The sequence below is a fragment of the Stylophora pistillata genome, chromosome 8, assembly GCF_964205215.1.
Source record: "Stylophora pistillata chromosome 8, jaStyPist1.2, whole genome shotgun sequence".
Taxonomy (NCBI): Eukaryota; Metazoa; Cnidaria; class Anthozoa; order Scleractinia; family Pocilloporidae; genus Stylophora; species Stylophora pistillata.
Window position 1 is genome coordinate 19579290 of NC_142526.1, and position 24952 is coordinate 19604241.

The following is a 24952-nucleotide window of genomic DNA, read 5'->3' on the forward strand; positions in this document are numbered from 1 at the left end:
TTTATCTTACTACCTCTATTGAAATTTATGCTAGGATTATAAACCAGTTTGAATCACTACTCACATTTTAATTTATGGTAGGATTTTTCTACTTTTTTTTGTAATTACTTTACTTAAATAGAAGCTAGATTTGTCGCAGGTCCACATCAGCTTAATGCTGCCAGTAACCAACCTGCGTTACCAAATAAATTATCTATGTATGTATGTAGGTATGTATCAACTATTGTGTTTTCACACTTGTGTTCTCGTCTCTTGAGCATTAAGGCTCTAGAAGAATCCTTTTTCAATTTATTGATCTTGCAGCATGCCGCTAAATTGCCTTTTGTAAGATTTGTTTCGCAAAACAGTATTTTATACACAAAGTTTTTGTCACTATCACCTAATGCTTTTTCTCACTTGAGTTCCTTTTCCTTGAGTCTTTAGGCTCTAGCAGAATCCTTCAGTTTCAATGTATTGATCTTGCAGCGTGCCGCTAAAGTGCCTTTTGTATGATTAATTTTTGTTGGAAAACAGTATTTTGAATGCACAAAGCCTTTGTTACTATGACCCATTGTGTTTTCTCACTTAAGTTCTTTTTCCTCGGGTCTTCAGGCTCTGGCAGAATTCTTTTTCAATTTATTGATTTTGCCACTAAAGAAGACAGTAATTTTAAATAAACAAATCTTTGAAATAGGTCGATCTGCGAACTTCCTTAGGTTATAGCAGCATCCTTTTCCGAGTTATTGATTTTGCAGCGTGTCGCTAAGTTCCTTTTGTAAGATTTGTTTTTGAAAACAGTAGTTTTTAAAACAAAAAGCCTTTGTTACTATCAACTCGTGTGTTTCCACACTTCTGTTCTTTTCCCTTGAGTATTTAGGCTGTAGCAAAATCCTTTTCAATTTATTGATCTTGCAGCGTGCCGCTAAAGTGCCTTTTGTAAGATAAATTTGTGTTGGAAAACAGTATTTTTTAATACACAAAGCCTTTGTTACTATCACCTAGTGTGCTTTCTCACTTGAGTTCTTTTTCCTTGAGTCTTAATTAAGGCTCTTTCAGACTCCTTTTTCAATTTATTGATTTTGCCTCTAAAGGGCCTTTTGTAGCTTTTATTTTGGAAGACAGTATTTTTCAAATAAACGAATCTTTGTTTTAGCATCATTTCTTTTTTTGGGGCTTGAGTCCTAAGGCTCTTCCAGAACCCTTTATCAATTCGCACTTTGGCGGCATACTTTCAATTCTGTTTGCCGCTAAAGTGCCTTTTGTAATATTTATCTTTTCATTGTTAATTAATTAAAAGCTTTGTTGTTATTACTTTGTGTGTTTGGAGACTTATGTTAATAAAGACATGTCTGTTTCAATTCATTTTTTTAGCATCTTGTCACTACAGTGCCATTTTAGTCTCCCATTTCCCTCTTCAGTTTGAGGACTCCGTTTCTTTAGGAAAACTGAAGACTGACCTTATATTATCAGCATCTTTTTTTTGCTCGAGTCTCTAAGCACTAGCAGAATCCTTTCTTTTTTATTTAAAAGCTTGCCGCTAAAGCGCCTATTGTAATTGTTATCTTTTCAAAGCAGCATATTTTAATTAAAAGCTTTATTATTACTTGTTGTGTTTGCAGATCTACGATTATAAAGACAATTCTTTTTCAATTCATCGTTTTAGTATTGTGTCGCCAGTGCCTTTTTAACTTAAACAATTGTTTTCAAAATTAGGTTTTCTCTGGCAGGGGTACACACCCAAGAAGCAGAATCCGCGCGGGCCAATTTGAAGGCTCCAATTAAGGCACGGCGTGGCATAGCACGTGATGACCTTCAGTCGTACCTTGATGATAGGATGTGGAGGCAATGGCGAGGTCTAGATAATGTGATTGGTAATTTTTTGCCTGTTTTAGCCTCGCAATACAGTAACTACGTAATTTAGGTTAATTTAGTTTTTGAGGCCAGGAACAAGGCGATAAAGAGTACAGTGGAATTCCGATTTCTTAAACTTCTAATAAACATAAGAGCAAGTTAAATCAATCAAAGTCATCAAAGGCTGCGAAAAAATCGGACAAAGAATTCAGTGCAGTTCGTCTTGGGGTAAAGAAACCACTTTCGGTAAAGTTATCGGGAGGCTCGAGAATTTGAAGGATCGGGGAATATACAAATGCCTCAGAAACTACTTTCAGAAAATTATACTACCTAATAAATTATAATCACCAAACTCAAACTCCTTGAAATTTGTTGTGATAGCAGGCTAGCTCGTGAATCGCGAGTGTGTGATTAATTTTTTAATTTTCATTTTTTTTTGTAACGCCTGTCTCATTGACTCCCTTCCGACAATGAAGTTGATTGGTATCAGCTTTCTTAATCATTTTATTGAGCGATGGCTGGTTGATTTTTCCACCTCCCACCTTCTTCCTTTTCCAAACCACTGCCAGCGGTTTTTTCTTCTTTTGCGTAATCGAAAATTAAGGAATAAAGAGCTGTGCGAATAGACTTAAACCCCTAACTAACGCCACTTCTTGAGTGGTTCGGGAACGCTCAAAACCTTTACTTTACACAAAAGTGATGTGTGATAGCGGAAATAGTCTTTTGGTATATTACTCCACTGGGCCCCCCCAACAATGAAGTTGATTGGTTTCGGTTTTCTTATTCACGTGCCGGACTCGTGCTTTTAAGGCAGAACAAAAAAGGGCCTGTTCGTTTGGATTTCATCAATAAATCACTTGACTGAATTGACCAAGGATATTCGAACATGGGAGATTCAGGCGATTCCAGCTCTGGAAGCGATTGCGGGTCACCTCAGCCGATAGCAAAGTCAACGAGTAAAGTGTTCGTATGGCTGAAGGGAAAGGCGAAGTGTACACCGCGTGGAAATCCGTGGGTACTGCTGAATCGCGAGGGTAGAGTGAAAGACATTAAAATTGGAGGCAACTATTCGAGTGCAAAGATAAAAGAGCTGGTCAAGGAAAATTTTGCTGGACTTGCGGCTGTTGACTTGGATAGGTAGGTTAAGTACCAAAGCACTTTATCCCGCATGCAGGTTGTTTGCATTGAATACTGAATGTAAACTCAGAAGTGTGTGGTCACGTAAAACCCAGGTAGAGCAAAACAATTCAAATTTTAGCCACGCGACAAAGGATTCAAAATTTACCACTTATCCTTTAGCTATTTGCTTCGGATCATTCATTAAAACCAAAGTATGAGCAGTGAACTTGCTACGAATGTAAGGCCTGCAATGGAGTTAAATGTGCACGTAATATATAAAAACAGCACCTTTTATAACACGTGTAAGGTTGGGCCGAAATTTAGCCTGATCCACCCCATTTAGAGTCATTTCACGCAACGTCATCAAAATTAAAAAAGAAAGGAATCATCAGTCGTTACTCGAAGACTTACATTTAAACGGATTTTCAGTTTGATCAGAATACTTATCGCTCTAAACTACGCACAGATCTCAATCTTACCGAGACTGTTTCGATATTTAACTTTTTTTATCTCTTCTATTCTTGACTTTACCTGTGCAATGGTTACACAGTGAAAACAGGCAATTGGTAAAATTATTTAATTAAGGAAAGCAGGAATCTCAACTAGAATTTCCAGATTGACAGGAGGCTAATCATTGAGGCGGGGGGAGTGGGTAAAGGAGTAGAGGGGAATATGGACTGGAATATTACATGCCAAACAAGTCTAGAAACTTATCATTGATCATCTCTATTTAGATTTGCCCCATACTTTATTTACTATTTAGTGAATTCAAATGTTATTTCATATAGCCACTGTAAACTGTACGTAGTGTCGATGTTGAACTTTCCTTTCCATAGAATTCGTCTATACAAGTCTACGAGCCATGGGAGCAAAATGGAAAAAGTTTACAGAGGCATACCAGACGCCAAGGAAATATTTAGAATTTATGGCAAGGGGAGTTCCAATTCCAGGCGCATATACATGGTTTTGCAACACCCGAGAAATGGAGGTTAGTGTAAACTTTAATAATCAATCAAGGGTTTGTGTCATTGCAGTCAGCACCAAAAGATCGCATTGAGTGCATACACATCTGTGTCATGTGACCCATACGTAAAGATAGTAAAAGCCAATTTTGGCAAAGCCACAAGATAACTGTGCTGCAAAGGCTGGTCTTTAGCAAATTTGCATGTTGACATGAATATAACTGTAGTGGAGTAAAATATATGGCTGCAGTACCCACAAATGCCTGTTAGAATTGCAATAACAGCGTTCTGGAAATAACAGCCTCCTTGAAGTGGAAATACATTTTCGCTGCAATTAAAAAGAAAATCACCAGTGGTCTTTGAAAGACAAAAGCAACAACATAACCCAATTAATCTGCTGAGAAATAAATTCATTACCATTGATTGGCCGACTGGCAATAAGGATCTTTGCCTCTTAAAAATTTTCAATATTTGTTTGTCATAGATTTATCAATAAAAAACTAGTAATTCTCGCATCTTTCCACTATTTTAATGGTAATTCAAATGGCTGATTTAAAGTCTTTGTTTTATTTCTCATCTCAGGATCTAACCCTAACCCTGAGTCCATACCAACACCAGGAGTTACCAATCCCAACCATCCTTCCCTTCCCTCTGTTCAGCCCAATTCCAACCCACCCTCCACAAACCAATCCCATCCCTCCCATCACCCTGAGCAGCCCAATTCAGACCCACCATCCACCAACCAATTCCAGCCCTCCATTTTCCTAGCTCAGCCTAATTCTAACCCACCCTCCACAAACCAATCCCAAACCTCCCTTTCCTCTGCTCTGCTCAATTCCAACCCTTCCTCGCTTTCTCAACAATCAACCACTCACCCAAATCCCAGCTCATCTCAAACAAGTGTGACAAACTCAGTCATCCAGCCAGGGACTTCCAGTGATGAAGCAAGGGTGGCAAGTGGTGTTGTTAATCAAGTGGACTTGACATTGCCTACAAGTGAATGTAAGTGTTTGATTGATTTGCACACTAGTTATAAACTTAGTTACTGTTTTTTATTCAATCTTCCATTTGCATCTTGACTGGAAGCAGGTGACCCATCTGCCTGTATATGATTATGATGTGACACAATTCAAAACTGTGTTGTGTTTTTTTTTTTTTGAACAGATGGTGTTTCTGCTTTTGATGACATGGCTACCAGTGACCTCGACAGGAGCTATTTAGCTAGTAACCCAGTAAATGTTGACTCAGGTAATACCATGGTGAATGATTAAAGAGCATCAAAATGCTGGTTTTTTTATTTTTCCTCTATGACCCCTCCCCCCCCCCCCAAAAAAAAAAAATCATGATCTTTGGCTATTGCAGACCAAAAACCCAATCCTGATTGGAATATCTAATAGTTATCTCCAGGGTGGGTAAGGATATTTTCTGAAAAAAGCATGCACATTACACTAGAAATCAAGTTTAAAACTGCAGATAGTTTACATAGATGATTTCAAATTGTATCATGTAATACCATTTATAAGGCAAATTTACAGAGCACTATTAAAAGCCAGTGTTTTAAGTCTTAACACTGAGAAAGTGCCCTAACAAAGTAAGCCAAGTCAGATTTACACATTAGGTATGATGTAAATCAACAATATTTATGTGAGACTGATCAAGAAATTAAATCAAAAAGGAGGAAATTTTTACACCATATATTTTTCTACATTTATTATAGCATGTCATTTAACTGGCACAGAACAGTGGGAAACAGGTATGTTTCTATAAAATGGATTAAAAAACAGATACACTTAAAAAAGCCAAAGTGGGATTAGCTTGAACATAATTTTATTTACTCAGTAATTTAATTGAAAAATAAGAGAGATGAACAATTGGGTCTCCTGTTGATGAAGAATAGGATAATCTTCAGTATTATAGTAGAGTAGAGTACAGTGTGATATAGACAGATAGACTGACTGACTCGTGCAGTTTTGTAGCATGAAGTAATGCACAATAAGTAATGTTCTTGAAATTCATTCAATTTTGTGCCATTACATTTAAGCTGGGGTTGTAGAAGAGGATATGAGTTCCTTAGGAGTTCTGGATCTGAATACTCGAGGTATGTTGGAAATATTGTCAATAATTCAATAATATTTTCAATAATTTATGAGTTCCTTAGGAGTTCTGGATCTGAATAATCAAGGTATGTTGGAATTATTGTCAATAATTTAATGCAATTACATGCAGGGCTCTCCCTGGATGATGACATTAGATAAATTTCCACCAGATACAAAACAATATTCATGCCAAAAGTAGCATTTGAACCTAAAATAGAAAGCTTAACCTTGCTTATACCCTATGTAGTTGTCTGATTCATATTTCAAACTACAGCAAGAGTTGGGGAATGGAAACAAAACAAAAAAAAAACAACAACCCTTAGAAGATTTTGGCACAGGTCCTTAATGGTGACAGTTCAATTGAACACCGTTACTATTTGTAAATAATAATATTGCATAAAACAAATAACAAAAGTGCTAGAAATCTGGAATTGGAGTCTAAAATATACTTGTTATTTCAAGAAGGAAAATGGAAGAAGAGTTTGGAAAAAACCCAACCCTTAGAAGATTTTGACACAGATGTCCTTAAAGGATGACAGTTTGATTGAATACCACTACTATTTGTAGACCACAATATAATAATTTTGTAGTGCAATGGAGTGTGGACAGAGCATGGGATGTGCTTTACTGTGAACAAGTGCTGATGGAGGTGGCATCAGCCCATGAGGATATTCTCCTACCAATCTTTTTGAACTTAACATATGAGGAGGTTTGTGTTAAATAGCGATGTTATGTTTGCCCGGATGGCTTGCAATTTTCAAGGAAACTGTTGTAAATAAATACAGTTAGCATGCCTAGGTGTCAATGTGTTGAGTTAATGAGAAGTAAAATATATTAGCAGTCACATTTGAAATAAAAATAGCCTGTAAACTTTTGTGAAGCCACATTTGTCATATGTCAATTTCACTTGCTGAGGAACAGACCCATTTGGAAAAGTATACTACAGTTACTGTCTGTCAACTTTAATTTCTCTAGGTGACATATAGTCCTAATGCATGCATTGCAACAATGCACTGTGTTGCATCATAACACCAAAAGAAATAACATTAAATCTAACTCTACTTTAATTTATAAATTTGTGTATCTAGATGTGTCACCAGGCCAGGTCTGACCAGAGAAGCATGGTTACAGTGATCCTACAAGAAGGTGACAACATACCTGATGTGATAAGGTATCAATAGTTAATAAAAGGTTATTTTTATCTCTAAAAGCAGGCTGCACTCTGCAGAAACAGCTTCCGATTACACTAAGTCACAGTGACAAAATAAATAGGTTAATATCATAGTTCATAACAGTTAATTTTTCTTATTGAGAGACATATGCATGAACCGTGCCTTTAAACTTTTCTGTGTATATAACTTAAAAACACATGGAGACATCAAAAGTGACCATGCTTACCTGGTGCAATGTGTACCCACATGACAATTTTTTTGTACATAGAAGGTTACTCCAACTGACTGGTTTCTGTGTTTTCAAACATAAATTACATTATAAGATGCAATGAATATATAAAGTTCATATATTTTTGAACTGCGGTATTAGATACGTGTGATGTGCGATCCTCGCAGTAGATAGCGCTACTGCGAGGATCGCACATCACACGTATCTAATACTGCAGTTCAAAAATATATGAACTTTATATATTCATTGCATCTCATTTATCACTTTCACGGGTTTATTACGAATCAACTTAACAGCCTGCTCCCAGTTGGCTTGTTAGCTCAATTGGTAGAGCGCTGCACTAGTATCGCAGAGGTCAGTGGTTCGAGTCCCGTACAGGCCTGATTTTTTTCAGGTCTGATTTTCGCTATTGCATAAATAGCGCTATCTACTGCGAGGATCGCACATCACACGTAAATTACATTATAATTTGAAATACAAACATCACGCTTAAACATCACTCACAAACATCACAAAGGGTATTCAAGATTTTTAATATCCACTGTATGATGCATGCATGCTATATTTCACATTAAGTAGTAAATAATTTTAATTCGTAATCAAATATGTTTATCTCTCTCTTAAATCATCAGGATTCTGAATATTCTACATGGAGTCAATCATGGAAACTTATACTTTTGGATAACTAAAGAAAAATCCAGATCTGGGAGAGAAGGTATTGAATTACTATCCGTGTTTTGGATGTTTACTAAGATACGAGACAAAAAGGTCAAAGTTAAAAAAGTTTCCTAAGTCTTAATGGCTAAACATCAAGATTGTAATGTAATTCTCACACTTTACTAATATTTAAAAATGGATACATCTGAAGTACTGATATTGTGTACTGTAAAGAGTGTGTGCATAGATATGTTTCTTCATTATTAAGGGATGTTGACATCTCCTGTTCCCTTCCAGGATGTACTTATAATAGGGTGTTTTACTTTCTGTAGTACTGAGCATATCAAAATATCCTGTTATCTTCTAGTCTATGTTGTGTTTCCTTATGCTATATTTAGTGCCCCATAACAACCTCTACGCACCAATAATAGATGCAATAATGCCCATAATTGTCAATGTTCTCAAACTCTTCTTACCATTTTATGTTATTTTTTATGACAGTGAAAAGAAAATTTGGAAGTGCAGGGTCCGATTTACTCATAATGGCACCCACAACTTCTCAGCCTATCCTCATAGAGCGTTTTTGTGGTGAGCATTTTAAGAATATAAATAGCCTCAAAATACAATTTGTTGAAAAGGTTGGTAAATGTTAATGAAGGGAATTTTGTATTGATAATAGTAATAAGCTTTTCTTGGCAAATAACATTCAGTTTGGAATGTTTGAAAAGGATCCCATGCCTGCAAGTCAGTCTGTATTCATTCAATTTTAATGTCATCACTATGTGTGGGCACAAGTCAAAACAAACAATAAACACTAGGAAGTTTGAGGAAAAACTCCCATTGCTTTAAAAGCGCTTCCCTTACCTTAAGTCTTATATTAATTTAAAGATAATGTACTCTTTAATTTTAAGGTTGACTTGCAGTCATGTACAATATCCCAAGCCATCATCAGGCACCAGTATACTACCTACATACCAGTTTGACATGCATAAATCTTGCCAATTTTTGGTAAATTGTTTTAATATGTCTTTTTGGCCCCTTTTTAAAAATTGAACATCATAGGTTAATATTGATCTGATTTGACTTAAAGATGGCTGGAAACAAAATTGTTTTATTTTGGATTCTTATAACAAGGAGACAACCTAAAATTAGCAACAAAGGAAGATGTGGTGGGTGCAGTAAAAAGGGCAGCAGATGCTGTGGATGCATTCACAAGGGAATGGTAAGAGGTCTTTAATATTCGATAAGATAAAGGTAGAAATAATTATTTCCAGCTTGTTACCCATTGACAACCTTATGATCTTACAGAAAATTTTCATAAACTCATATAGCTCAAGTCTGATGTGTTATTCATACATCAGATACTAAGCTGTGTCAAACAATGTCTTTTTCACAATTAACAAACATTAAAAAAACCTAGTATGCAAATTATGTGGTTAATATGTTTTGATTATCCAGACAGATGCAGCAAATCAAAGTGAATGCTGGTGAGATTCACCATAAGTTATTCATTGTTTCCAATAGGGAGAGGTTAGAGCAGGATCGTTCACTTAAGAGGGAGCAGGAGAGTGCATTGCAAAAGGAAATAGAGCATGACAAGGTAAATAGCTTTTCCCAAATACTTATATTGCACAAATAATGCCAATATCAATTATGTCAATCATGGCATGATTACCTGTTGCAAACAAACTAAAATAAAGAACACATTAGGAGAAAGTCAGGCAATGAAATGAGGATTATTTTTAGAAGGCTTCCTTTAAGACTTCAGGAGCCAAAACAAGCACCAGCCATCAAAGTATGGCCCAAGTTTCAGAGACATATCCCTAAACAGGAAAGGAAATGAGTGAAATGAAGTGATTCAACATAAATAATACTTGTTACCAAAAAAATGCTATAATTACCACTTTCTCTTTTAAGACTTAGCAGCAGAAATTTCAAGATCTTTTTTCTACATTATCAATGAAATATTACTGAGGTTGTCATGTATTTATTCTGTAAGATTAAAGAATCAAGCAAGATAAGGAAAGCCCGACAAGCCAGAGTTACAGATGTCAGTCGGGAAGAAAAAAAAGAGAAAGTGAAAATCATCCTCCGCCACTCAAACGGCAAGGAAGAGCGCCAGTTCATCAAAGGTGCCTTCTTCCAGGTACATATAAACAATGATACAAATTATTAAACTGTAAATAGCACTTTGGTAAAATTATGTAGACATACAGTGATTGGCAGATAGCTTTTTATAAAAAGAAATCTAACCTTTTTCCTGTTTAAATGATATAGGAAGTATATGACTGGGCAGGCTCCAACAATGCTCTCCCATTACACTTCTCTATCCAAAGAGGTAGGGAAGTGGTAAAACATGGAGACCTCTTGGAGAGACCAGAGGTGCTTCATATTCATGAGAGAGTAAGTAAATAATAATATTGCATAAAACAAATAACAACTACAGTACTAGAAATCTGGAGTTGGAGTCTAAAATATACTTGTGTTATTTCAAGAAGGCAAATGGAATGCCTTTGGTGAATTCAAATTTGTTCAAAATACCCTTTTAATCCTGATTTTTAGAGGTGGTGGAAAAAATATGGCAAATGATATGCTATCTCCTGGTATTTCTTAGCACACAAAATTAATCATTATGAGATACATAATACAAGTATGAATTTTGAGGGGATTTTTGCTTGCATATTCACCAATGTGCCTGCATGAGGTTTGAAAGTCACAGTTGTAAAGTGTTCAAACAGCTACCCTGGTAAATACTGTGGAATTTATGTATTAAACCTTATCTTTGATTCTGTTAACTTGTTTTTTTTTTTTAATCCAGGATGAGGCAGAGATTAAATCCCTTCTGGGATCAGAGGTTAGAAAAAAGTGAATACACATAGTAACAACTTATCTTTGAATGTATGATACAACACCACATATTAAGTAAAGTGTATGCTCGGACTGGTCAATTTGCTGCAAATTATCTGCCTATGAGTGTGTGACATGAAGCAAAATGGCACAAGTGATCAAAACAGAAAAAAAGAATGTGTATTATTGAAGAAGTAAACTGGAAAGCTCTTATCACCATAGCCAGTCTTTAGTATAAACCGTTTCTTTCTCCACACAGCCTAATTTTTCAGTTTGATTATTATTAAAAGACAAAATCATCTTTTTTGACTATTCATTTTGTATACCCAGGTTGAAAGTTTGGGTTATGACCTGAGTTTTATTCATAGAGTTAAGCATAAATTTTGAAATTGTTAATGGTAAGGAAATAAGAAATGCTAATTCTGGGTCACATGATGGCTTTCCTCATTTTGCCTGCAGGTGACATTCCAAGGAAATATTCCCGATTTGCAGTTGGAGGGTGACCCTTCATCCACAATACTAGGTGAGGAATACAAATATTATGTATTAAACTAGTAATTACCAAAAAATGAAAAAAACAATGTAAAGAATAAAAATGAAGTACCTTCAAATGATACTGAACATGCATGAAAAGCAGACCCAGTCTTAGCAAAGGTAATGCAACCCAACAAGAAAATTACAGGTAATCTGCCTTGCTCAGTGATAATAAGCAGAAAATAAGGACAAACATTAGGACTACATGATGTTCCTAAAAACAGAGATAACATCTTTCTTTAAAAAATTTCAGAAGAAATTGCCTTAATGCCAAAAATCAACACTGGTCATATGTTAAGTTATGTGTTGAGGGCTTATTAATTTCATATTTGTTACCTGATAAACAATGAGAGTCGCCATACAATTCTGTAATTTACTGGATAAATCATCATCACCTGTATTGCTTGAGCAATTATAGTAAAATATAGGTATATTAAATTGTGTATTTTTACATACTGAGACTAGTTCTCCTCCTGACAGATGAAGATTCGAACACAAGCAAAACAAATGAGGTAAGGGAAGTAGTGCACATTAAAATGTCACGTAAAATTATTGGTAGTATGCTACATTATGAAAACCCTACCATAACATATTGCATTGTATGTTCCATAGATCATTGACCAAAAAAAGTTGACTTAAACTTAAAAAACTCGCATGTCCCTTGGGACGAGGTTCTTTGTGGGCCGTGACACTTAGGCAGACTGACGGGTCCCTTGGGACAAGGTTCTTCGTGAGCCGCGACACTTGGGGCAGACTGAAAGGTCCCTTGGGACGAGGTTCTTCGTGAGCCGCGACACTTGGGGCAGACTGACAGGTCCCTTGGGACGAGGTTCTTCGTGAGCCGCGACACTTGGGGCAGACTGAAAGGTCCCTTGGGACGAGGTTCTTCGTGAGCCGCGACACTTGGGGCAGACTGACGGGTCCCTTGGGACGAGGTTCTTCGTGAGCCGCGACACTTGGGGCAGACTGAAAGGTCCCTTGGGACGAGGTTCTTCGTGAGCCGCGACACTTGGGGCAGACTGACGGGTCCCTTGGGACGAGGTTCTTCGTGAGCCGCCACACTTGGGGCAGACTGAAACGTCCCTTGGGACGAGGTTCTTCGTGAGCCGCGACACTTGGGGCAGACTGACTGGTCCCTTGGGACGAGGTTCTCCGTGAGCCGCGACACTTGGGGCAGACTGAAAGTTCCCTTGGGACGAGGTTCTTCGTGAGCCGCGACACTTGGGGCAGACTTAAAGGTCCCTTGGGACGAGGTTCTTCGTGAGCCGCAACACTTGGGGCAGACTGACGGGTCCCTTGGGACAAGGTTCTTTGCGAGAAGCATTATTTTGTGCAGACTTACTTAATGATCTTCATGTGATCTAGTTCTCATTTTAACCAAAATAATTTAAGATATGTCAATATACATACAACTCAACAAAATGAACTGTCATGGCTTCCTCCTGCATAACACTAACATCAACACCTGACCAAATAATATTAACAACAGCAAGGTGGAACAACTGACAGTATCTATTATCACTATAGTTTTAAATAAGGGTCATGCTATAATGTAAACAACTTATCAACCTAAATAACTAAGTAAATAGAGATCATGTTAGTAACATCATTTTCCAAGTGTGTTTAGTAAAGGTATTGAATGCCCTATTTTAATTTGCCATTGAAATATGAGGTCATGTAATTAGATTAGTTCATGTACATTTCATTAGTGACTATTTCATTTTATAATACTATATCTACGTTATAATAGTCATGGTTATAAAGGAAAGTAAGAGATTGAGGCAGTGGCATCTTGGTTTTTGCCATTGTCCCTTGTTGTTAAAAGTAAGTTACACGTGACTCTTGTGGATGGCATACTTCCCTTTACTTTTATCTTGTTTCAGGAACCACTACCAGGTACATCTGGAATTATTTTTGCACAAGCAGGTGAGAAGCATATTATCTAATAAGTAAAATAACCAGTATTTTACCAACCAGTAAGGATACTGATTTTAATGTTGGTAAAAGTGGCCATCTCTGATGATAGTTGATCCACTGGCATCCTACTGCATTTTAGAGGATAACATGGCATAAGGATGTCATTAGAGCTACAAAAGAATTTAATCAGAAGGTTGAACAAAATGATTAGACTCTATTAGAAGATATTGAAAGAACATGGAAATGTATATTCTTGACCTGGAGACCATGGATTATGGAAATTTCCTACTGACCCTTTTAACTAAGGCCCCTACTTAACCTGGCAATCTATAAAGCATTTCCCTCCAAACTGGGACAATATAATTATCAGAGAAATATATGATTGTGAGTCAACAGCAAGAAAAAGAAAATTACTGGTCAGCCTACAATGTCTAAAATTATAACTTTTTCCCCAGAAGAAGGACAAGAAATAGTGGAAAGTTGTGTAGACATCAACAAGGAGGAGAAGAAAGTAGAAGAGAAAAAGGAGCAAAAGAAAGAAGACGAAGTGAGGGAGCACACAGAAGAAGAGAAAAAGAGGGAACATAAAGATGAAGAGGGGAACGAACATGTTAAACATGAAAGGAAAAGGAAAAAGAAGGACAGGAGAACAACCTCAAAAAGAAAAAAGCCAATGGTGGAAAATCACCCAGAATGTTAAAAGTTTAAAAAGACTTTAAAAGGACCCTTGTCAGCCACACCTTTGTTTCTGTTTACCTGTGGATGTTTTCATATTTTATTTCATGTAGAGCAGATCCAAATATAAAAATGCACAATCAAACTGCTTAGGGTAATTTAAAAGACTTCCAGAAACACAACTTGGGACAATGCAATAAAATTTCACTTTCCCATATATTTCACATATTTTCATGGTCATCAAAAATGGTAGAGGCTGGCTAGAGTCCTTCAAAATTTGTTCAATAGAGGCTGCTATAAAGCAACAAGTTAAAAATGTTCTTTGTTTTGATGATAAACAACAAGTGTAGAGCCCAAAACTTCAGTTCCTAATGTAAATATGGTTGGTGTTATAAGGAACTAAAAGTGTTCAGTTTAGAATTTAGTCAAAGTGGGTCATATGTATTGCATGACATTTTATATTGGGTCATTTGAAAAACAAATGGTCTGGGTCAAACTATGATCTTCAAACTTCCAAGAACTGACATCATTCAAACCATCACCAGTATGTCAGAGTCTTTATGCTTTTCAAGGTTTTAGTTGTTTATTGTGGTAAACAATTCATCATAAAGTGGAATCCTTATTTTAAAAAATTACAGACCAATCTTGAATATACGATGTCAAAAAACAGCAAAATATATTTTTCATTTCATGCTTTCTGACCCCAAGTAACTGATTGAACTTCAAATCATGTTTCCGGGTTCAACTGCCATTCTCTTTTGCTTGAAAAACACTAAGCTTTTGTCCTTGTTTCATAACAAAACATAAACACAAGAACAAAGACAACAAATGAAGCATCAAACGATCAGTAAATCAACATATGCAAAATGTCTAAGTAGGCTCATACTAAAATTGTACTCATACCCACGTAATCTGAAATGCTAGTCATCTTAATATTGTGCCCTCATCTAAGGATAGTAAGCACATTTTTTTTTTTTTTTGGTTTTCTTTAATTATTGCCAGCTGCTTTGGAAGTACTTAATATATACCTGTATGAGGTAACTTGCTTTTTGTTTGTTTCTTTGTTTTTTAGTCTGTTTTTACATCAGTAAGAGTCCACAACCATTTCATTTAGTGTCAGAATAGAATATTCCAAATAAATGAAACAAAAACATGAACTAGATCGAATACTGGAACTAGTTATGATTTGAATTTAATAGTTGATGTTGCACATGCAATATAGAAGACTTCTAAAAGAGTGCAAAAATTTAGGCTTCTATGAAACTATAAACCTTAACCACAACCATGTTTACTTTACTGAAAGGTGTGAAATTGGCTTCCTTGGGTGAGAGCACAGTGATTTAATATCTAGAGTAGGGACCCCTTGGCTTAATTCTTGCCTTGCACTGAAGAGTAGGCAAAGTTAAAATTACATTATACAGTACATACATATATATGTATATATAAAAAATTGTGGCAAGAAGTTAAAACTCATTCATATTTTGAAGATGATCCATAAGCATGCAAACCAAAAAAATGTCCCTAGTTAGTCACACCTTTATTTTAATTTACCCGTGGATATTTTGATATTTTATTTCATGTAGAGCAGGTTCAACTTAAACAACAAACATGGCAGATTTGATGTTAAGTTTATTATTTACTATGGTAAAATCAACTTGTATTTATTAAATTAATAGGTATTAAAATATTCAATTCAGTTACTAATATCAAAAATGTCTTGCTTTTTTTTTTTAGTCATGATCGCAGATAAGGATTAAGGTTTTTTTTTTCAGTCAATAAAGTGCGCTAGGTCAGGCTATATGAAAATTAAGGTCAGCTCAACAAGCACTTGATTATTTTGTTAAAAGTGAACTGTTGCAGTTGTGTCATAGCTTTTACAGTTGATTAGTTTGGTGGATCTATTACAAAGTTAATATTTAACATTTTAGGAATCTTATTTGTTCTGAACTATCAAATTAATTCATAAGAATTAATTTCTTTTAACTTAATTGTCAAGTCCGTGTTAATCTTACTAGTCAACATTTAATTTGGTTATATCAACTAAGTTGAAATTATAAATTAGCCACTGTACTGTAGAGAGTCAAAAAGCTGAAGTTTCAAGTATTGGCCCTTAACTCTGACAAAGGGTTAATGCTCAAAACGTCAGCTTTTTGAATCTTCAGGGTGGCCAGTTTACAATTTCATCTTAATTAATCTACCCCCACTGACACAGCACCACAGTTTCTTTAAAAACCTCCAACGTTCATTCATTTGTGAACATTTAGTCAATTTTGATTTAAAATAGATTCCTCTGCTATAAAAAATATCACAGTATGATTGTGTTTCACAAAATTATCTGAATAGAATGAGTGAAACACAAAATTGGATAACAAATTTAGCTTCAAAAAAATTATAGTATCCCACCACACTTTCACATGTTCCATGAAATGCTGCTGAGCTATTATGGTCTTGGAAAATGGACATAAGTATAGTTAACATTATTCTTCTTACCATTTGTTTGCAAGATGAGAAAATTTTGCTTTTGTTTTTTTCCATTCCCACTAATATGAATGTCAGCTGGTAGCTATGCATACGCGTGACTGTCTTGAATTCTGGTGCCGGAATGTTAGTTTTACTCATCCTCTACTCAGTCTTTTTTGTCCAAACCATTTTAAAATTTCCTAAGAGTTATGTTCCTTTTTAGGCTAAAAATGACCAATTAAAATAGGAACGCGAAAATCTATCGAGCTTACGTAACCGAAAACTATGAAGCAGCAAGTAGGAACAAACACCCTCCGGTAAAACAATGTACCAGAAGAAACCAATGCTTACCTTAGGACCATTTCCTCCATCTCTTTAGCAGCGTAAAAATATTCTTTCTCCCTCTCGCGTTCTTTTTAAAATTTCAAAAAAGTCCTGAGTTCGCGACGACAAGTTTGCTAGAACATGACCACTCTCGCTCACCCCAGGCTCCCTCCCGTATTGAGCCTCGATTAGAAAATCGAGGCTCGATTGGAAAATCGAGGCACGATTGGAAAATCGAGGCTCGATTGGAAAATCGAGGCTCGATTGGAAAATCGAGGCACGATTGCAAAATCGAGGCACGATTGCAAAATCGAGGCTCGATTGGATAATCGAGGCTCGTATGTCGAAGCTTGGCAAAACGAGGAATCGTGGTCGTTTTTGATCAGGTGCTTTTGGGCTCGTTTCCCGGAAACCGTGAATGATCCTTTGGGATCATTCACGGTTTCCGGGAAACGAGCCCAAAAGCTTGGGATCATTCACGGTTTCCGGGAAACGAGCCCAAAAGCACCTGATCAAAAACGACCACGATTCCTCGTTTTGCCAAGCTTCGACATACGAGCCTCGATTATCCAATCGAGCCTCGATTTTGCAATCTAGCCTCGATTTTGCAATCGTGCCTCGATTTTGCAATCGAGCCTCGATTTTCCAATCGAGCCTCGATTTTCCAATCGAGCCTCGATTTTCCAATCGAGCCTCGATTTTCCAATCGAGCCTCGATTTTCCAATCGTGCCTCGATTTGGGAGGGAGCCTGGGGCGAGCGAGAGCGGTCATGTTCTGGAAAAATTGTCGAGTTTAATTTTTGAACTCGGGAAGTTTTCGAGGAAAGAAATAAAGAAAAAAGGGAGAAAGAAAGAAGGAGAGTAAGAAAGAGAAAAAGAATGAAACACCATATTCTGGTCGAACTGCAAATTTCCTAAAATTCCAGAGATTATGTGGTTCGCGCCATACGAAAAAGACAAGAAAGAAAAAAACAAGAAAATAACAAGATCAATGAGAGTTCTTATCAGTTAAAGAAAAAATTATAGTCTGCCTTTCGTAGACATTCCATCTTTTTTTTAAAAAAAAAAAAAAGCGAAAAGAATGCGAACGAGAAATAGCCCGGCATCGAAACTGGATTTTTGGGTGGTCACTAACACTTCGCCTTTTTTTTTTCTTTTTTCCACAGTTTAGGTATATTTGAGTGATTCAGCTTTCTTTCAGTTTTCGTTCATCTTTCTTTCCTTCGTTTATCATTAACACAGTACGTTTCATTTTATAGTTTAACAACTAAAAGAAGTCGTGAAGCTCTATTTCATGCTATCATTATTATTATTTCTTTCGTGGCAAAGATTAAAAACAACGTTGGGGTTTAGCTTTAATAGCATTTGTTAGTATAACGTAATGTGTTTGAAGATCTGTTTTCTTTTCTCCTAAATCTTTAGGTTATAGCAGCATCCTTTTCCGATCGCGTGTCGCTAAAGTGCCTTCTACAAGAACCTTCTACAGTCCTCCAACCCACGGTAAGTTCTTCTACAAGCTCCAAGCAATCTTGGACGATCTTTGGTTGAGAATATTTAACATTATGATCATGGATGACTTTGACTCCAATATCAAAACAAGTATGGGGAAGCGCTTGTTAAAAGTGGCTACACAGTTTGGTTTAGAGAATGTGATTGAAGAACCGAGTAGGATTACGGAATCTTCAAACACAACCATAGACCTGATCTTTACATCCAACAAATCCAAGGTGAAACTTGCAAGCGGTCATGACCCAGGGATTTCTGATCTCCATCTTGAATATGCTTTGGTGAATATGCGAAGACAAAAGTCAAGTCCTGTGATTAAATAAGTGACTTATTTTAAGAGCCTTAACTCTGACCATCTCAGACAGGACCTCGATACATCACCCTGGAGTATTTGTGGAACTTTTGATGATGTGGATTATGTTGCTTGGGCCTGTGAGTATTTGTATAAATACATAATGAATGAGCGTTTAAAATCCTGTAAAGTAAAGGTTCGCACCAATGGACTGAGGTGGATGAATAGCAATATCATCAAGGAGATGAATAGGAGATATGTCTTCTTAAGAAAAGTTCAAAGGAACCCAAGTGATACAGATGCATGGAAACGGTATAGCAAAAAACGTAATCTTGTAACTAAGATCACGAGAGAAGCTGAAGCTGAATATTGGAAACTTAAATTTTAAAGTGCAAAGAGCTCAGGGGACTTTTGGAGGTTGGTACGCCGGTGAAATGCAAGGCAAATCAAAAGGCAATGTGAGCGCAATTAAAAATGAGGATGGAATTATTACAATAAATTTTAAACACAAGGCTGACAGTTTCAATGACTTCTTCTCTAAAGTTGGTGAGAGGCTTGCAAATGATATTCTAACAGATACCAGTGGTAATGAACATCAGCACATTTACCAAATTACACCTACTATTGAGCCAGTACAACTTAATGTCCACAAGATTAAAAGGGTTATCGATAAAAGAGTTAAGCCTGGAAAAGAATGTGGCCCTTACAACATTACCTCAAGGGGACTCAAACTTGAAGGAGATGCTGTAGCAGTTGGCCTGTCTTATGTGATGGAAGTAAGTTTAAAATCCCCAATTTACCCTCCTCGATGGAAGCTGAGTAAAGGGAAAGCTGTACCCAAAAAGTTACATAGCTCTAAAAGAGGTGACTTTAGGCCTATTTCTCTATTGTTTATTCCTAGCAAAGTGTACGAGGGCATAACAGGAGATTCCATTGACTGCCATTTTAACAAGTCCAACAAAAGCCAGTGGATTTTTAAAACTGGCAGGTCAACAGAACTCCTAATGCTGCACCTGACTGAAGTTTGGAGACACGAACTGGATAAAAACAAAACTGTGGGGGTACTGTTTATAGACTTTAAAAAGGCATTTGATTACATTTGTCATGACACAATGGCCCTCAAACTCCAAGCCTGTAGAATATCAGGGAACCAAAACAATCTGATTGAAAATTACTTATCTGAGAGAAAACAGTTTGTTGAGGTTAAGGGGCAAAGATCTAATGAAGTGACCGTCAAGTTTGGCGTACCCCAGGGACAATACTTGGCCCCAGGCTTTTTAGTATTTACGTCGATGATCTGCCTGAAGTGCCTAGTTGTGGAAAGATGGAAATGTGTACTGATGACACAACTCTATATTGTATAGGCAATTCCATTTATGATGTCAGCCTTAAGATCCAAACTTATTTAACTGATATAGCTAAGTGGTGTAGCAGGAACGTTTAACAATTCGTCCCGATAAAACTGAGGTTATGCTTCTTACCCGTAATGCTTTCATTGGTCCTTTAAGACCAGTCAAACTGGTTGGTCATGCCATTAACTTTGTCAACGAGTCATACTATCTTGGGTTTATGATTTACAAGAAGTTAAGCTTGGACCCCACATCAATGATCTATCAATATCTATGGTCAAGAAGGTAAAGCAACTGCGCAGGTTCAAAAGCCCTCTCTCTCATATCTTGGAGTCCACATATTTTAAGGGAATTTTACCAAGCATCACTTATGGAATTTTTTGTATGGGGTAAGCAAAGTTAGGTGTTTTAGAGAAAATTCACCTGAGGGCTGCCAAGGTTATCTTCAAACAACACGAAGGTACTAATTCCCAATCAGTGATACCGTCTTCTTAGAAATCCATAAGTTATTTCTATAAGATGAGGCTCCTTTCTCTGACACACAAAGCTTTTTATGGGATCAATCCTGAGCAGGTTGTAACAATTATTAGGAAAAGTCCAAATATACGAAATATGAGGGACAATTTAAAACTAACTCTGGAGCTACCAAACTCTAATGTTGGAAGACTGTCTTTTAGACGTAGGTCTGCAATAGCGTGGAATTCTTTGCCTCGTTCAGTTAAGAACGTAGAGGATAATAAGAGATTTAAGAACAAACTCCGTTCTCTTTCAACAATTATTGAAAAGATATCTTTTAATCAAACTGCTCTAGTTGGCAACAAGGATGTGGTAAATTGTAAATATTTTTAGGAATTTTATCTTACTACCTCTATTGAAATTTATGCTAGGATTATAAACCAGTTTGAATCACTACTCACATTTTAATTTATGCTAGGATTTTTCTACTTTTTTTTGTAATTACTTTACTTAAATAGAAGCTAGATTTGTCGCAGGTCCACATCAGCTTAATGCTGCCAGTAACCAACCTGCGTTACCAAATAAATTATCTATGTATGTATGTAGGTATGTATCAACTATTGTGTTTTCACACTTGTGTTCTCGTCTCTTGAGTATTAAGGCTCTAGAAGAATCCTTTTTCAATTTATTGATCTTGCAGCATGCCGCTAAATTGCCTTTTGTAAGATTTGTTTCGCAAAACAGTATTTTATACACAAAGTTTTTGTCACTATCACCTATTGTTTTTTCTCACTTGAGTTCCTTTTCCTTGAGTCTTTAGGCTCTAGCAGAATCCTTCAGTTTCAATGTATTGATCTTGCAGCGTGCCACTAAAGTGCCTTTTGTATGATTAATTTTTGTTGGAAAACAGTATTTTGAATGCACAAAGCCTTTGTTACTATGACCCATCGTGTTTTCTCACTTAAGTTCTTTTTCCTTGAGTCTTCAGGCTCTGGCAGAATCCTTTTTCAATTTATTGATTTTGCCACTAAAGAAGACAGTAATTTTAAATAAACAAATCTTTGAAATAGGTCGATCTGCAAACTTCCTTAGGTTATAGCAGCATCCTTTTCCGAGTTATTGATTTTGCAGCGTGTCGCTAAGTTCCTTTTGTAAGATTTGCTTTTGAAAACAGTAGTTTTTAAAACAAAAAGCCTTTGTTACTATCAACTTGTGTGTTTCCACACTTCTGTTCTTTTCCCTTGAGTATTTAGGCTGTAGCAAAATCCTTTTCAATTTATTGATCTTGCAGCGTGCCGCTAAAGTGCCTTTTGCAAGATAAATTTGTGTTGGAAAACAGTATTTTTTAATACACAAAGCCTTTGTTACTATCACCTGGTGTGCTTTCTCACTTGAGTTCTTTTTCCTTGAGTCTTAATTAAGGCTCTTTCAGACTCCTTTTTCAATTTATTGATTTTGCCTCTAAAGGGCCTTTGTAGCTTTTATTTTGGAAGACAGTATTTTTCAATAAACCAATCTTTGTTTTAGCATCATTTCTTTTTTTGGGGCTTTGAGTCCTAAGGCTCTTCCAGAACCCTTTATCAATTCGCACTTTGGCGGCATACTTTCAATTCTGTTTGCCGCTAAAGTGCCTTTTGAAATATTTATTTTTTCATTGTTAATTAATTAAAAGCTTTGTTGTTATTACTCTGTGTGTTTGGAGACCTAAGTTAATAAAGACATGTCTTGTTTCAATTCATTGTTTTAGCATCTTGTCACTACAGTGCCATTTTAGTCTCCCATTTCCCTCTTCATTTTGAGGACCCCGTTTCTTTAGGAAAACTGAAGACTGACCTCATATTATCAGCATCTTTTTTTTGCTCGAGTCTCTAAGCAATAGCAGAATCCTTTCTTTTTGATTTAAAAGCTTGCCGCTAATGCGCCTATTGTAATTGTTATCTTTTCAAAGCAGCATATTTTAATTAAAAGCTTTATTATTACTTGTTGTGTTTGCAGACCTACGATTATAGAGACAATTCTTTTTCAATTCATTGTTTTAGTATTGTGTCCCCAGTGCCTTTTTAACTTAAACAATTGTTTTCAAAATTAGGTTTTCTCTGGCAGGGGTACACACCCAAGAAGCAGAATCCGCGTGGGCCAATTTGAAGGCTGCAATTACGGCACGGCGTGGCATAGCACGTGATGACCTTCAGTCGTACCTTGATGATAGGATGTGGAGGCAATGGCGAGGTCTAGATAATGTGATTGGTAATTTTTTGCCTGTTTTAGCCTCGCAATATAGTAACTACGTAATTTAGGTTAATTTAGTTTTTGAGGCCAGGAACAAGGCGATAAAGAGTACAGTGGAATTCCGATTTCTTAAACTTCTAATAAACATAAGAGCAAGTTAAATCAATCAAAGTCATCAAAGGCTGCGAAAAAATCGGACAAAGAATTCGGTGCAGTTCGTCTTGGGGTAAAGAAACCACTTTCGGTAAAGTTATCGGGAGGCTCGAGAATTTGAAGGATCGGGGAATATACAAATGCCTCAGAGACTACTTTCAGAAAATTATTCTACCTAATAAATTATAATCACCAAACTCAAACTCCTTGAAATTTGTTGTTATAGCAGGCTAGCTCCTGAATCGCGAGTATGTGATTAATTTTTTAATTTTCATATTTTTTTATAACGCCTGTCTCATTGACTGGTCCTTAGCCTGGTATTTTATCAGCACTTTGAGTACTACTCAAGGGGTGGGAAGATCGATGGCTATGCTATCACTGTTCTACCTGTTTTAAAACGACTTTACAAAGCAAGGCAAAAACTGCAGAAATCACCAAAAACCACGTCGGACATACTAGGAGTGACCAAGTTTTGTCATTCTTATGTTTAACATGTTCGTATTTCGGAATACTTAGTGCTGTAAATCGACCATATTTCGTTCCCCATTCCTTATAACGCATTCAAATTCTCAACGGTTCCTCGAATAACTTAACACCGGGTCACACAACGGGTGACGTTTCCATGAAATAATAATACATTTCTCCTCTAGACGTAAGCTTTACTACTTTGGACGCCCATGTCCCAACTGTCTTCTTTTCCCAAACCCCTGCGGTTTCTTTTTGTTGCGCACTCCGTGAACACACTTCAACCCCTAACTAACGCAACTTCTAGAGTGGTTTGGAAAAGTTTCGAGTATTTTTATCGCTCATAACCCTAACTATATACAATAGTGATGTGATAGCGGAAATAGTTTTTTAGTATAAAGTCCCACTGGGGCCCCCCTCCCTTCCGACAATGAAGTTGATTGGTATCAGCTTTCTTATTCATTTTATTGAGCGATGGCTGGTTGATTTTTCCACCTCCCACCTTCTTCGTTTTCCAAACCACTGCCAGCGGTTTTTTCTTCTTTTGCGTAATCGAAATGTAAGGAATAAAGAGCTGTGCGAATAGACTTAAACCCCTAACTAACGCCACTTCTTGAGAGGTTCGGGAAGGCTCAAAACCTTCACTTTACACAAAAGTGATGTGTGATAGCGGAAATAGTCTTTTGGTATATTACTCCACTGGGCCCCCCCAACAATGAAGTTGATTGGTTTCGGTTTTCTTATTCACGTGCCGGACTCGTGCTTTTAAGGCAGAACAAAAAAGGGCCTGTTCGTTTGGATTTCATCAATAAATCACTTGACTGAATTGACCAAGGATATTCGAACATGGGAGATTCAGGCGATTCCAGCTCTGGAAGCGATTGCGGGTCACCTCAGCCGATAGGAAAGTCAACGAGCAAAGTGTTCGTATGGCTGAAGGGAAAGGCGAAGTGTACACCGCGTGGAAATCCGTGGGTACTGCTGAATCGCGAGGGCAGAGTGAAAGACATTAAAATTGGAGGCAACTATTCGAGTGCAAAGATAAAAGAGCTGGTCAAGGAAAATTTTGCTGGACTTGCCGCTGTTGACTTGGATAGGTAGGTTAAGTACCAAAGCACTTTATCCCGCGTGCAGGTTGTTTGCATTGAATACTGAATGTAAACTCAGAAGTGTGTGGTCACGTAAAACCCAGGTAGAGCAAAACAATTCAAATTTTAGCCACGCGACAAAGGATTCAAAATTTACCACTCATACTTTAGCTATTTGCTTCGGATCATTCATTAATACCAAAGTATGAGCAGTGAACTTGCTACGAATGTAAGGCCTGCAACGGAGTTAAATGTGCACGTAATATATAAAAACAGCACCTTTTATAACACGTGTAAGGTTGGGCCGAAAGTTATCCTGATCCACCCCATTTAGAGTCATTTCACGCAACGTCATCAAAATTAAAAAAGAAAGGAATTATCAGTCGTTACTCGAAGACTTTCATTTAAACGGATTTTCAGTTTGATCAGAATACTTATCGCTCTAAACTACGCACAGATCTGAATCTTACCGAGACTGTTTCGATATTTAACTTTTTTTATCTCTTCTATTCTTGACTTTACCTGTGCAATGGTTACACAGTGAAAACAGGCAATTGGTAAAATTATTTAATTAAGGAAAGCAGGAATCTCA

At 36.7% G+C, this 24952-nt stretch overlaps 1 protein-coding gene and 1 long non-coding RNA gene across 7 annotated transcripts; one reads left to right on the plus strand and one right to left on the minus strand.

Moving 5' to 3' along the window:
• The first annotated feature begins 1435 nt into the window (after nucleotides 1-1435).
• Nucleotides 1436-15751, plus strand: LOC148725367 (uncharacterized). Of its 6 annotated transcripts, XM_088730326.1 has the most exons (20): nucleotides 1436-1850; nucleotides 2641-2967; nucleotides 3786-3937; nucleotides 4494-4913; nucleotides 5076-5159; nucleotides 5629-5664; nucleotides 5953-6009; nucleotides 6598-6716; nucleotides 7096-7178; nucleotides 8041-8123; nucleotides 8567-8653; nucleotides 9200-9287; nucleotides 9590-9665; nucleotides 10065-10211; nucleotides 10343-10468; nucleotides 10884-10919; nucleotides 11372-11435; nucleotides 11912-11958; nucleotides 13330-13372; nucleotides 13819-15751. In XM_088730326.1, the coding sequence occupies exons 2-20, from the start codon at nucleotides 2717-2719 to the stop codon at nucleotides 14061-14063; spliced, it is 2244 nt and encodes a 747-aa protein (XP_088586452.1). In that variant the 5' UTR covers nucleotides 1436-1850; nucleotides 2641-2716; the 3' UTR covers nucleotides 14064-15751. The 6 variants fall into 6 exon arrangements, with proteins under 6 accessions (XP_088586452.1, XP_088586451.1, XP_088586453.1 ...); XM_088730325.1 differs by lacking the exon at nucleotides 1436-1850 and having other exon boundaries at nucleotides 2238-2967; XM_088730327.1 differs by lacking the exon at nucleotides 1436-1850 and having other exon boundaries at nucleotides 2238-2967; nucleotides 13822-15751.
• On the minus strand, nucleotides 3933-17001 carry LOC148725368 (uncharacterized). The gene is made up of 3 exons (XR_015990628.1): nucleotides 16850-17001; nucleotides 4787-4901; nucleotides 3933-4239 (listed from the first exon to the last, which is right to left on the minus strand). It is a non-coding gene; the product is annotated as an uncharacterized LOC148725368 (long non-coding RNA).
• Nucleotides 17002-24952: the final 7951 nt, after the last annotated feature.